Source organism: Haliotis rufescens, unplaced genomic scaffold, assembly GCF_023055435.1.
Source record: "Haliotis rufescens isolate VD_foot unplaced genomic scaffold, xgHalRufe1.0.p SCAF_17, whole genome shotgun sequence".
NCBI classification, from domain to species: Eukaryota; Metazoa; Mollusca; class Gastropoda; order Lepetellida; family Haliotidae; genus Haliotis; species Haliotis rufescens.
The window spans coordinates 32,361,087-32,376,348 of record NW_025963857.1 but is presented as its reverse complement, the minus strand read 5'-3'; the positions used below and the strand labels follow the sequence as shown (position 1 = coordinate 32,376,348).

Below are 15,262 nucleotides of genomic sequence, written 5' to 3'. Positions count from 1 at the left end.
ACATAGAGGATTCATCACTCGTGTTTTTTAATGTGGGAGGAAAACCCGAAGTGATGCAGGTCTCAGACGTTTACCACTTCGGTGAATCCCACGAGCACGAGTATGGTGCTGACAAACCTAGAAATATATGATCGGGACGAACCGGGATTCGAACCAACAATCATAGGTTTCTGTCATGCCCAAGGGATGCAACTCTGCACAGCGAATCACGGCGCCTTAGACGACTGGGCCACCCGTGCCACCCCAAAATGTGGCATGAAATTAGAATACCTTGGACAAACTAGGAGTAATTAAGGATTGTCTGCCACCAAGTGAACTAATATTAAGTCCAATGGTGCAAGCTTTCAATATTTTTTCACGATGGATAGATGATGCGTAAATCCGACTTATTCTGTTTACTACCCCGAGCTTATTTTCTGAAAAAGGAGCTTCACAAATGGAGTCTGTCTATATTTAAATCGACGTAACCTAGAACACCTGTAGCGTCATGAACAATGGGTGACGTCATTTCAATTCATTGCAGATACATATAGTACTATTTTAAATCGCAATCGCAATGTCGACTTATATTTATACACCAGCAGAAAGACGTAACTGTGTTTTATATCAAGTGTTATAAATGTTATATGTTATTAAAAAAATATATTTATATGTTTGGTCATTCGTAATCTTCCCGAGGCAAGAGAGCTAACTGATTTTAAAAGTCCGGTTTCCACCCTTGTCGAACTTGACTGGAATTACTGGGCTCGATCGTAGCGCCACCAGTGGCTATTACCAGTTATGTCACTTCTAAACCTCTTCTATGGACCAGTCAGATTCCACCTCTCGTATCAATTGTGTTTGCTTCCCACAAAATGGTGGCGCCCAGTCAGGACGATCCGTTCGATAATCAAGATCTATATTGTAATAAAACAGGTCTTACATCGCGAAATGCATCAAATCACGTGGGCACCTTGATTAAAAACATGAAAAGATTTGGAAAATATCGGCTGACAACGTGTTGGTGGTGCACATGTTTCGCAAATCCTGCAGTCGATCAAAATCTGCACGACAGTTTACGAACCGGATTTCGATTTCGGTGCGCGCTTTTGATTGGACTATGCATAGACTCGTTAGTCCAGCCAAAAAGTAACTCCACAACACCAGCCTAGTTCGGCAAGGTGAAAAACTCAATTAACAATGCCAATATCGGTCTGTGACCACAATTTGCGTTGATACAGTCGAGGCATCGCCGGTGCACTAGATACACCAGATAATTGAGAACAGCACGGAAGATGTTATTCCAAATGTCATTGAAAGATTGAACCAACTGAGCTAGAGTTACAGGCTGCATGGTTCTGGTCCTTTCGTAGGCGTCGATCTATCTTATATAAGACATGTTCTATGAGGGAGAGGTCTGGAGAAACAGTCCATCATGGCAATTCAGAAATGGTATTCTGCCTCAAAAAGTCTGTTGCAACACGTACACATTTTAACAGCTTTCCATTTTAACAATATGCTCCGGAAATGAACCTATCATTTATTTCCATATTGCTGCCCTGGAATATCAAAATATATAAACTTTCAGCACTTTACTGGTGTACATTCAAAGTTCCACGTCATATTGCAGAAGCAAACTGCGCCTCCTTATCCTGTATGGCTTGAATGTTTCAAACCTCTATGTTCTTAAAGAAGCCCCCAGAAAGTATACCTATCATCAACAGAATAGTATCTAATATCACATTCTTATGTGCTATTGGTTTCAATTTGTTATAAATATTATGCGATTCTCTGAAACTACCTCAAGGTGTTTTATGCATTGTTATGGCTGTTATGGTCAAGTTCAAGTCTGTCGTGGCAGCAGGAAGTGTATCACTTTAGGCCAATGTATGGCCTGAATGTTTCGAACCTCTATTTTCTTAAAGAAGCCCCTCCATAACTACTGGTCTTGGCATTGCACTGACCACTATTTTCAGATGTTCCAGTTTTTCCTTTTTTTCTTTCTGAGAGGGTTTGTTATATTTTCGATACGTGACCATGGTTTTACACGCTAATAGCAATATTTCAGCCATATGTACTTCTTCTGAAACAATTACCTTCATCATCAACCAAGTCATATATTAATAAACTACCTCTCTTTACATATTCTCAACCTGAGTGTGTTTGTTATATTTTCAATAAGTGAGTGGGCATGGTTCCACACTGTTGTAGCAATATTCCACCAATATCACGGCTGGGGACAGTCAACATGGGCTTCACACATTGGTGAATAGAACCTGGGTCTTCTGTGTCACGAGCAATTAATACATGATAAATCATGTAGTAGATGTTTCAACTTGGTAGATACGTTGAAGATGTGGAGACAGTGAGGTCTTGGTTTGGCTATGATGCTACACCAGAACAAATCAGGACATAGTTAAGGTATGATGCGTCACCATGGTAAAGAGGCCATTTTATGTTATCTGATAGATATGTTTCCGTTCTAACCACATATTTGTACTGACTTTACATCCTCTATTAATAAAACCAGAGAAATAAAACAATTGGAAACAGGGGCAAATGTAAGCGACCGTTTTTAATATCTTAAAATTTGCAGAGCTTGTTAGATGAAAAAAAACACGTTGCTCGTTCTTGAAAATGATTTTTAATATATTATTCATGTATATATATATGTTTCATATACACGTTAAAGCGAATAAGAAACAGGATTACGGTTGTAGCAGGGCGTGTCGGTAAATGTGTGATGAAATTGGTAAAGGACTGGCAGACCACGAATCATTATCTATGCGAATCAAGAATTCGTATTCACAATCAAAGAATCCTGGTAGCCAATCTCTGCACACCTCACAGTGGCAACATGACTAATTTAACTGTTTGTTTGAGTTCGTGAATGTATGTTACAGATACACCTGTAGGTGGAATGTGTGTAAAAATCAGTATGACGTCTGTTTGAGATGTCGATCAACAATGTGTCAAAGAATTAAAACAGACCAACATGTTGTTCACGTGATCACCTTGTGATTTGCTTATACCAGAAGCAAACGGCGTTTTGCCTTCGAACATAACGTGATTTCAAAACCAAAATTTAAATGAATGCATATCAAATTTGAAATCAAATCAAAATTACTTCTTCTCAAAGATACACATAAATGTTTGACATTTAAAGAAGGATAAAAATACTTCAAATACGAAATGAATCCTGTTGGTATTGAAAACACGGACATCTTAAATTTGGAAGGCAAATTTGGAAGGAACTTGTGTGTGAACAAAAGTCATTTTCAAACTGAACACATATCGTTTATTGATATATTTCTGGTAAGAAGAATGTTAACAAACTATACACTTAATAACTGCTGAACTTGTGTTGAAAGAAGATATTCACAAATGCTTTGGTTTACATAACTTGTCTCAACACGACCAGAATTTTATCTTGAATAACAATGATTAAAAGGAATTCCTGAATGACATACGAACACTTAACAAAAGAGTACTAGTGCACTAACTTTGGATACATTATGTATGGAATCTCAAAAGCCAATAAATTAATGTTTATATGCATCGGTGCATCTAGCTTTGTTCGGTTTTACAAACAGACAGATGAAGTTGATCTTTTCAAAATTAAATTTAATGCTGGCAAGTGCAGAGATCCCTGTAGCCTTTATTAGCCGTTAAAGGACATGCCAGTCTGTTTATTGGCTATGAACACGTGTTTAGATAGTCGACAATCAGGGAAGAAAGGCTATTGGTTCGGTGTGATTGTATGCTCACAATGTGGGTACACATATGATGTGTTTATACCCGTCAGAAACTGCAGTTTTTATTGTTAATTATCATATTATCAGGTGGAATGGGCGGTTTATTATGAATGAACAGTCTTATGCTGTGTCACTACAAGTGAATACTTTGATTTCATCTGAGAAGTAATTACATACATACACATGGTCACATCCATCTACACAAACCCCGTATGGACTTCTGACACTGCCATCTGCAGTAAGTATGTTTCTAACAAACTGTCCTGTCTTAGTCAGATGAACAACATTATCTTGAGAATCAGCAAACAGGATGTCGCCTGTGCTGGTACTTGTGATGCCCAGTGGACTTGTTCGTGATGTGAGGTAGGTGAACGTAACGTCCCCTTCAGTTGTCAGGCACAGGACACACATGCAATTGTAGTCCGTCACAAGGATGTTTCCTGTTCCTGTGGTACAAAGAAAGAAAGGAGATTGTAGGATCTTCTCTCCACCACTGAGTGGGCTGATTGACCTCAGTACGTTTCCTGTCATGTCCAGAATATCCACACAGGGAGGAGACTGAGAACTTGCCGCTAGTGTTGACGGTGTCAGAGACGTTATACCACAGTACTGTTTACTTGTTGCGATTGTTGAGAGCATCACAAGGTCAGGGTTGACTTGAACCATTACGATCGTATTATTATGTACAGTGACCGCAACTTGGTTGTGTTGTAAGTTTGTCAGACTCCACGGTGTGCTATCAAGGCTGAGCTTACTATGGCATGATTGGTTATCTCTGGTATAAAAGGACTTCACACTGTTGTTGTTCCAGTCTGTCGTTACAACTGTATCTGTATCATTTATCACCAGCGTTATCACGTCAATGGGCCTTGATTCATTCACATCTCCTGCTACCGTGACGTTAATCGTGTCTCGTAACACAGGTGTAACCGTCAGATCCAGCACGTTGATGGAGTCCTGTAACACGGGAGAGCCCTTCAGGTCCAACACACCTTCAAACAGGACGACTATTTCACCCAGCTGTAGATCGTCCAGTGCTCTACTCAGCTTGTCCGTGTCCTGTTTGAACATGATCCTGGCTAGTCTCCCCTTTTCCTTCAGGTCTGCGTCCCCGACAGCCTCCACATCACCGGCCTCACACCCCTGATACATCTCATACACATCCATGTCACATTCAGACCGTAGAGTCTGGTCTATCAGTTCAGCCTGTTGTCGGTACATCTGTACTGATATTTCCCCTGACTTAATGTCATCTGTCATTTGCCCAATGTGCTTTTCTGAAACTTCTTTCAGTTCATCTAGGAGTTTGTTTTCCTTTAGAGTGATCTTCTCTCTCGCTTTGTTACCGGAAGACTTGATGTCTGATTCTATTTGAGCATACCGATTTTTTTCAGTGGAGAAGCTCGATTTAACTGTATCGACTCTCGTTTCCATAAGGATTTGTTTCTTCAATATATTTTCCTTCTCAGTCAACAGTTGGGATTTTAATGCAGGTAATTCCGACTCAAGTGTGACAACTGAGTCACATTTCCTGTGATAGATAACACAACAGATCTGACAGGTGACTTTCTTGCAATCTTTGCACAGGAATTTGATGCATTCTTCCTTGTGTTCATTACACATGACGTTTCGCTTCCTTGAGATATTGACCTCTCCAGACAGGTCAAGTACATCATGATGACGAGTGGATGGGAAACGTGTATGCATCCTTGCACATCGGTGACACAGGGATTCATCACATATCGCGCACCACACAGTTGCTGGAGTTGTCTCCCCTTCTGCATGACAACAGGTGCAGTAAGTTGTACCTTGTGAAACAACATTAATATTCAAGTAAGTTCACACTCTTCATAACGTAGGGACTCATAAAGAGATGTAAGGTTACTTTTACTAACTTTCTTCGAGTCACATGTCAGGTTAGTCAAAACCCAGGGTTCGATATCCCACATTTGTTTAATGTGAATTTTTAAGGTGTCCCCGCCGTGATATTACTGAAATATTGATAAAAGCGGTTATACTCACTCCCTTTCGCACTCACATAAAAAAGCTAGATTTCAAGGACGCATATATATGGTGCTGGAACAATTTTGCGAGAGGCTTACATACAACATTTTACAATAGAATACATACGATACTGCCATTATATACCTCAAATGTTAACATGTTGGGGATGTGACATGTACCACCCACATCTCACCTCTGGATCCAGGACCAAACGAGTCCAGAAGTCCCTGGATGACAAAGCTAGGCTTGACGCCATCCGCCCACTCCTCCACTGGCCTCTCAGGGGCAGACACTTTCGTCATCTTGCTGCAGAAAGGACACAGCAGAGACTTGGCACTGATGGCTTCTGGTCTGGTTTTGGTGTAGTTGACGACACATTTCCGACAGAAGGTGTGGTAACACACAAGGGTGCAAGGATTGTCAAACACCTCTGTACATATGGTGCATGTGAGAAAATGCTCCTTCAGTTTCTGGGACGTCGCCATCTTGAAACTGATAAAGAGGCGCAGGTGTAATACCAGATAATGTACATAGGATAGTCAATGGTCATTTCAAATTACGTGACAAAAGTTAAGTTAATAAACGGTGTAAGATTGTTATACGTATTTAAATCAAGCCTATTTGATCATTTATTTGCACAAAAACAGCAGCACAGAAACTAGAAAGAGTATCAATGTGAACAAAGAATCGGATGTCCAGACATTTTAACATTCGAACCGCCGCATTAACTTTCTGAAGTAGAAACTAACCATATTGTATATTCAAAGCATAGTTATTTAGATAAGATGACACGTGGAAACTGGAAATGCAAACGATATGAATTTAAGGAAATGCCAAAACTTGTAACAAACACATTTCCCAAAATCACATCAAGGATGATGTTTACAGAGGATACTGGTCTTTCCTGTCAAATAACATGTTTATCTATCTCATCAAGTGATCTGACGAAATATATTTTCATGTGTGTATGTGAGTGCGTTAAACATTTATTCCACATTGGCAGTATCAGCCATATGACTAGAACAGCCACGGGTGAAAATGTCCACATAGGAACTACAACATGAGGCGCCGATGTACAATACATTCAATGTTTTATGAGATCTAGAATACAAATATTGATATCACACATTCGATATATAGATACGAATAAATCAATATCTATTCTTCTTATCTTGTATGTAAACACCGAATATAAATAGCTTAAAAATGTTTTACGATATTAATAAGTATGCTATACCATAAAATCGGATTTGTGATATCAATAATTCAATAAATGCATTATTGATATCATAAAACAGGGAATAAATAGTAAATGGGAGCCTTGTATTAGAACAGATACACATACGTCTATTGTCGCGCAGACAATGCGCTGACCTCAATGGCTCTCTTTACACAACGAAATGGGATTGTTATCTGTCGCCCAGAGAGAAAAAAAACCTGCCATATTACAAAACGTATTGTTGGTGTTCAAAATGGATAATATAAACATGTAGGTATTAAAGACATAAGGCTCAACCCTCGAGTCCGTGTATCGTAATGACAACACACAGATCAGCGTGGTCAGGTTATACTAGTAATAGATGGTCCCGTGTACATGAGGAAAGTACAGTAGGTCACACGTCGGATCGGAGTGGACGACACAAACGTGAAGCTAAACAACACCACGGCAGAATTGTCAGCTGAATGTGACTTCACATCATGTCGATACATCTCTGAGTAGCATCGCTACTAAACCCGGTCATTGATAGCTTCATAATTATTATCGTACATGAAATCTTAACGAATATCACCTGTGTGTCACCTCACCTTCACTCACTCGATCCACCAGGACGGTGTAGAGGGAGGTTGGACACCGCGAGAAATGGCCACGCTACGCGACAGGCATACCGGATTTTCATCACGTGGGTATATAGCATGGCAGTTATTCTTTGTAAATATGAAACAATTATAATTAATGTTGGAAGTACCGTCTGCCCCCTTTTACTTTAAAATCACACTTGAAGTAATATGAAAAGGTCCATTGTTGATCCTTCTCAATCATATCTTTTCAGTAACCGTATACTACTTACTATCAATAAAAAATAATATACAATGCATTTAATAAATATCCGTGAAATAGTATCCACTAGCAGCGAGGTACGTCAGGAAAATAACTGTATATTGGTGCACTCGTTACGCTTCATGATACAAGGGAAGCAACTCCTACAGTCTTATTATGCCAACCAACTCGTAAGCTGCACCCACCCCTGCAAATGTCGTCGCTTACATAGATCTATCCAAAGGGCTGTAGCAATAATATTTTGAAGAAATGCCGCTGTAATTACGACAATGATCTTTACCGCAGTGTGTCTTTTTGCCGCATGCCATTTGTGATTCTGTTTAATCGCTTTTTGAAAGGAAACAAGAAAGGTCTGATTTAAGTAAGAATTCTTTATTTTTTTCAATCTCTAACCCATGAGAGGGTAATCGGGATTAAATTGAAGAGCTGCATTACGATTGACAATATTTGTTATATGAAGTAAAAATGATTGCAAAATGTACGAGAATCCAATCATGGATTTGAATTCTTATTTTTCGGACAAAGTTCAACCTCAGCTATAGTTATCTAACAGTTAAATACAATGTACATGAAGTTTACATAGGCACGGCGCCGGTCTCTAATTTGTGCCGGGTTACAGGCATCTGAAATCTACCGGGTATCCATTAAGCCCTGGATACGTGACACTTTCTTCCACATTGTTAAATAGAAGCGACACCAAGCACACACGCATGAACGCACGCACGCATGCACACGCACACACACATACGCACACACGCACACACACACACACACACATACACACACACATTTATATATATACAATTCACTGTGCAGTCTTGATAAGCGTCAGACTGGGTCTTGGTCTGACTGTAAGAATACACCCCACCCCCCCCCCCCCCCCCCCCCCCCTACCACCCGAGGCTCATTTGAGGACATATATTCTCGTCACATCTTTCCTTGCATTACGCCTGAATGATATATATATATATATATATATATATATATATATATATATATATATACACCAAACTTAATTTCAGTCCTTTGCCTTCGACTATGGTATGTGATTTAAAAAACAAAATAACAGAAAATAATATGTGAAAACAGAAATAGTTTAAAAAACACTACTTCGCACAAAGTTTTTGATTTTTAAGGTAGGATGCTAATATGTCAAATACTGATATATATGTGAATCACGCTGGTATTGCAAATACCGAGATTTCATCATTGGAAGGAGCTTGTGTGTGAGTTGTTCTGGAATCATTTCTGAATAATGTTAACATATTCAGGTCGTCTTAACTGACGGACAAGTTTGAAAGAAGATATTCACACATGCATTGGTTTACATAAGGCATTTTCAGATGGAATATTCACTTGATTATGAATCAATAGTCTATGCTGTGTCACTACAAGTGAATACTTGGATTTTATCTGAGTGGTAATTACAGACATACACATGACCACGTCCATCTACACAAACTCCGTACGGGTACAAGACACCGTCATCTGCATTTAGTAAGTTTCTAACAAACTGTCCTGACTCAGTCAGATGAACAACATTACAGGAGTCAACAACCAGGATGTCGCCTGTGCTGGTACTTGTGATGCCCTGCGGATATGTCAGTGCTGTGTCTCCTGTCGAGGTGTAGGTGAACACAACATCACCTTCAGTTGTCAGGCACAGGACACACCTGGAAGTGCAGTCCGACACAAGGATGTTTCCTGTTCCTGTGGTACAAAGAAAGAAAGGAGATTGTAGGATCTTCTCTCCACCACTGAGTGGGCTGATTGACCTCAGTACGTTTCCTGTCATGTCCAGAATATCCACACAGGGAGGAGACTTGGAACTTGCTGCTAGTGTTGATGGTGTCAGAGACGTTATACCACAGTACTGTTTGCTTGTTGCGATTGTTGAGAGCATCACAAGGTCAGGGTTGACATCAACAATTACGATTGTATTATGGACAGTGACCGCCACATGATTGTGTTGTAACTTTGTCAGACCCCACGGTTGACTACCCAGCCTGAGCTTACTATGACATGACTGGTAATCTCTGGAATAGAAAGACTTCACACAGTTGTTGTTCCCATCTGCCGTTACAACTGTATCTGTATCATGTATCACTAGCGCTGTCACGTCAATGGGCCTTGATTCATTTACATCTCCTGCTACCGTGACCTTAATCGTGTCTCGTAACACAGGCGTAACCGTCAGATCCAGCACGTTAATGGAGTCCTGCAATACGGGAACACCTTCATACAGAACGACTATCTCACCCATCTGTAGATCGTCCGTGTCCTGTTTGAACATGACGCTCGCTATTCTTTCCCCATCCTTCATGTTTGTGTCCCCGACAGCCTCACATCCCTGATACATCTCATACAAATCCATGTCACACTCAGACCGTAGAGTCTGGTCTATCAGTTCAGCCTGTTGTCGGCACATCTGTACTGATATTTCCCCTGACTTAATGTCAGCTGCCAGTTGTCCAATGTGCTTTTCTGAAACTTCTTTCAGTTCATCTAGGAGTTTGTTTTCCTTGAGAGTGATCTTCTCTCTCGCTTTGTTACCGGAAGACTTGATGTCTGATTCTATTTGGGCATACCGATCTTTTTCAGTGGAGAAGTTTGATTTAACTGTATCGACTCTCGTTTCCATAAGGATTTGTTTCTTCAATATATTTTCCTTCTCAGTCAACAGTTGGGATTTTAATGCAGGTAATTCCGACTCAAGTGTGACAACTGAGTCACATTTCCTGTGATAGATAACACAACAGGTCTGACAGGTGGCTTTCTTGCAATCTTTGCACAGGAATTTGATGCATTCTTCCTTGTGTTCATTACACATGACGTTTCGCTTCCTTGAGATATCGACCTCTCCAGACAGGTCAAGTACATCATGATGACGAGTGGATGGGAAACGTTTATGCATCCTTGCACATCGGTGACACAGGGATTCGTCACATACCGAGCACCACACAGTTGCTGGAGTTGTCTCCCCTTCTGCATGACAACAGGTGCAGTAAGTTGTACCTTGTGAAACAACATTAATATTCAAGTAAGTTCACACTCTTCATAACGTAGGGACTAATAAAGAGATGTAAGGTTACTTTTACTAACTTTCTTCGAGTCACATATCAGGTTATCCCATTTTAGCTCTCCATTAATAAACAAAAAAGATGAACAGTTTAGCTATTTCTTTTTCCTTTTTACGTTCACCAAATATGGGCCATTTAAGCTGTTACCATGTTGCAGGGTTTTGAAGGGTGACGTTATTTCGTCATGACTTCAAAACGCTATGGAGTAGGGTTGCCCTGTGGGTAAAGCTTTTGCTCGTCACGTCAAAACCCAGGGTTCGATTCCCCACATTTGTTTAATGTGAATTTTTAAGGTGTCCCCGCCGTGATATTACTGAAATATTGATAAAAGCGGTTATACTCACTCCCTTTCTCACTCACATAAAAAAGCTAGATTTCAAGGACGCATATATATGGTGCTGGAACAATTTTGCGAGAGGCTTACATACAACATTTTACAATGGAATACATACGATACTGCCATTATATACCTCAAATGTTAACATGTTGAGGATGTGACATGTACCACCCACATCTCACCTCTGGATCCAGGACCAAACGAGTCCAGAAGTCCCTGGATGACAAAGCTAGGCTTGACGCCATCCGCCCACTCCTCCACTGGCTTCTCAGGGTCAGACACTTTCGTCATCTTGCTGCAGAAAGGACACAGCAGAGACTTGGCACTGATGGCTTCTGGTCTGGTTTTGGTGTAGTTGACGACACATTTCCGACAGAAGGTGTGGTAACACACAAGGGTGCAAGGATTGTCAAACACCTCTGTACATATGGTGCATGTGAGAAAATGCTCCTCCAGTTTCTGGGACGTCGCCATCTTGAAACAGATAAAGAGGCGCAGGTGTAAGACAAGATAATGTACATAGGATAGTCAATGGTCATTTCAAATTTCGTGACAAAGGTTAAGTGAAGAAACGTTGCAAGATTGTTATACGTATTTAAAATCAAGCCTATTTTATCATTTATTTGCACAAAAACAGCAGCACAGAAATTTGAAAGAGTATCAATGTGAACAAAGAATCGGATGTCCAGACATTTTAACATTCGAACCTTCGCATTAACTTTCTGAAGTAGGAACTAACCATATTGTATATTCAATGTATAGTTATTTAGATTAGATGGCACGTGGAAATTGGAAATGCATACGATATGAATTAAAGGAAATGCCAAAACATGTCACAAACACATTTCCCAAAATCACATCAAGGATGCTATTTAGAGAGGATACTTGTCTTTCCTGTCAAATAACATGTTTATCTCATCAAGTGATATGACGAAAGACATTGTCATGAGTGTATGTGAGTGCGTTAAACATTTATTCCACATTGGCAGTATCAGCCATATGACTAGAGCAGTCACGGGTGAAAATGTCCACATAGGAACTACAACATGAGGCGCCGATGTACAACACATTCAATGTTTTATGAGATCATAAAATACAAATATTGATATCACACATTCGATATATAGATACGAATGAATCAATATCTATTCTTCTTATCTTGTATGTAAATATTGAATATAAATCGATTAAAAATGTTTTTCGATATTAATAAGTATGCTATACCATAAAATCGGATTTGTGATATCAATAATTCAATAAATGCATTATTAATATCATAAAACAGGGAATAAATAGTAAATGGGAGCCTTGTATTAGAACAGATACACATACGTCTATTGTCACGCAGACAATTGCAATGCGCTGACCTCAATGGCTATCTTTGCACAACGACATGGGATTGTTATCTATTGCCCAGAGAGAAAAAAACTGCAATGTTACAAAACTTATTGTTGGTGTCCAAAATGGATAATATAAACATGTAGGTATTAAAGACATAAGGCTCAACCTTGGAGTCCGTGTATCGTAATGACAACACACAGATCAGCGTGGTCAGGTTATACTAGTAATAGATGGTCCCGTGTACATGAGGAAAGTACAGTAGGTCACACGTCGGAGTGGACGACACAAACGTGAAGCTAAACAACACCACGGCAGAATTGTCAGCTGAATGTGACTTCACATCATGTCGATACATCTCTGAGTAGCATCGCTACTAAATCCGTTCATTGTTAGCTTCATAATTATCGTACATGAAATCTTAACGAATATCACCTGTGTGTCACCTCACCTTCACTCACTCGATCCACCAGGACGGTGTAGAGGGAGGTTGGACACCGTGAGATATGGCTACGGTACGCGACAGTCATACCAGATTTTCATCACGTGGGTATTATCGCCGCATATAGCATGGCAGTTATTCTTTGTAAATACGAAACAACTATCAATGTTGTTGGATGTACCGTCTGCCCCCTTTTCCTAAAAACACATTTGAAGTAATACGGAAAGGTCCATTGTTGATTCTTCTTAATCATATCTCTTCAGTAACCGTATACTACTTATTATCAATAAAGATTAATATACAATGCATTTATAAATATCCGTGAAATAGTATCTACGAGCAGCGAGGAGCGTCAGGAAAATAACTGTATATTGGTGCACTCGTGACGCTTCATGATACAAGGGAAGCAACTCTTACCGTCTTTGTTTGCCAACCAACCCGTGTAAGCTGCACCCACCCCTGCAAATGTCGTCGCTTACATAGATCTATCCAAAGGGCTGTGGCAATATGTTGAAGAAATGCCGCTGTAATTACGACAATGATCTTTATCGCAGTGTGTCTTCTTGCCGAATGCCATTTGTGATTATGTTTAATCGCTTTTTGAAAGGAAACAAGAAAGGTCTGATTTAAAAATATGAATTTTTTAATGTCTTCACTCTCTCTGCATTGACGATAATAGGTTATATAAAGTAAAAATGATTGCAAAATGTACGATCATGGATTTTAATTCTTTATTTACTTAATCTAAACTATGGTTATCTACCAGTTAAATACCATGTACATGAACTTAACTCGACCTGCGCCGGTCTTTAATTCGTGCCTGGTCCCAGGCCTCTGAAATCAACCGGGTATCCACTCAGCCCTGGATATGTGACGTTTTCTTCCTCATTGTTCAGTGGAAGTGACACCAAGCACGCACGCACACAAACACACGCACACACACACTCGCACCCGCGCACGCACGCATATACACAATTCACTGTGCAGTCTTGAAGCGTCAGATCGGTTCTTAGTCTGACTGTAAGAATATGTCCCCGACCTTTATTTGAGGACATACATTCTCGTCACATCTTCTTATGGATGTTTCTGCTGAAAGTGTTTCAGTTGCTTATAGATAGAGTGAGTGTGGGTTTACGTCGATATGAGCAATATTTCAACGTACCGTATAACGTACGATGAATATTGGAGGAATGTAAAACTCAGTGAAGCACATTAATGATCATGTTAATTATAAGATTTCAGCTGAGCTATTTGGGATTCAATGCATGTCAGCATAAGCCGATGTAAGCTACTTTCATTTGGTCATTTAAGACTATTGATTATGACATTGTCACAGTGTAACTTAACATAATAGTTGTGGTAACCTACTTATTTAGGACAGTCCTTCTGTGGAATTCTCGGACAGAACAGTTTCCAAACATCTCTCGTTGTTTGTCTTGACTAAAATGAGGATCGGGCTTTCATGTTTTCTGACTTGGGATAGTATGCCATCACACGGACCGATGCTCATGCTATCACCCACTGATTGTACTGGCCCAGGCCTGATTATCTACTGGCCGCCGTGATAAAGCTAGAGTATTGCCGCGAGCGGCGTAAAACAACAAACGCATGTCACATTTATTTTCCTGCTTAACTGCCATTATAACGCTATTAGTGATAGTTGTATACGTCATATATCGATGTGTTTGTATGTTTGTTGTTTCACGCCACACTCAGCAATATTCCAGCTATATGACGGCGCTCTGTAAATACTCGAGTCTGGACCAGACAATCCAGTGATTGACATCTAAGCAGCTGGGATACGATGACATGCATCAACCACGTCAGCGAGCCTGACACCCGATCCCGTTAGTCGCCTCTTACGACAAGCATTTTTACGGGACATATCGATGTGAGATGCATGTGTATGGTACAGTGTAGCCATTGAAAAATTCTATGCAGTTTCATATCAATCCCAGTCTTTATTCAACGAAATATACTGATATGTTGTTATTGAGTTTTTATATTTGTGTATGTAAACACATGATATTTATGGCGAATAACATCTTTCGAAAATTCAAATCGGTATTTGTAATCGTTCAATGGTATTAAGTGCTGGATATTTGTACTATATAACACATGTACATGCAGTCGAGTCGTGTACAGGAGATAGATACAGACTGCAAATGTTTCCGAATTGCATTATAATTGCAAAGTCCCCTCTTCAGTTATGTTTTTGACATACGTGTAAGTGAAGTAAGACGAGTCCTATGGATGAACAACTTCTTT

General features: G+C 39.9%; 2 protein-coding genes across 4 annotated transcripts; both read right to left on the bottom strand.

Moving 5' to 3' along the window:
• Window positions 1-2,613: 2,613 nt before the first annotated feature.
• Window positions 2,614-7,753, bottom strand: LOC124142556 (protein wech-like). 2 transcript variants are annotated; one of them, XM_048397893.1, is made up of 3 exons: window positions 7,084-7,753; window positions 5,932-6,230; window positions 2,614-5,542 (listed from the first exon to the last, which is right to left on the bottom strand). In XM_048397893.1, exons 2-3 carry the CDS (start codon window positions 6,221-6,223, stop codon window positions 3,855-3,857), a joined length of 1,980 nt encoding a protein of 659 aa, XP_048253850.1. In that variant the 5' UTR covers window positions 6,224-6,230; window positions 7,084-7,753; the 3' UTR covers window positions 2,614-3,854. The 2 variants fall into 2 exon arrangements, with proteins under 2 accessions (XP_048253850.1, XP_046367071.2); XM_046511115.2 differs by having other exon boundaries at window positions 2,615-5,542; window positions 7,545-7,589.
• Window positions 7,754-8,800: 1,047 nt separating this feature from the next.
• LOC124142555 (E3 ubiquitin/ISG15 ligase TRIM25-like) lies at window positions 8,801-13,042 on the bottom strand. 2 transcript variants are annotated; one of them, XM_048397892.1, is made up of 3 exons: window positions 12,988-13,042; window positions 11,397-11,688; window positions 8,801-10,812 (listed from the first exon to the last, which is right to left on the bottom strand). In XM_048397892.1, the coding sequence occupies exons 2-3, from the start codon at window positions 11,686-11,688 to the stop codon at window positions 9,173-9,175; spliced, it is 1,932 nt and encodes a 643-aa protein (XP_048253849.1). In that variant the 5' UTR covers window positions 12,988-13,042; the 3' UTR covers window positions 8,801-9,172. The 2 variants fall into 2 exon arrangements, with proteins under 2 accessions (XP_048253849.1, XP_046367067.2); XM_046511111.2 differs by having other exon boundaries at window positions 13,004-13,042.
• Between the last annotated feature and the right edge of the window lie 2,220 nt (window positions 13,043-15,262).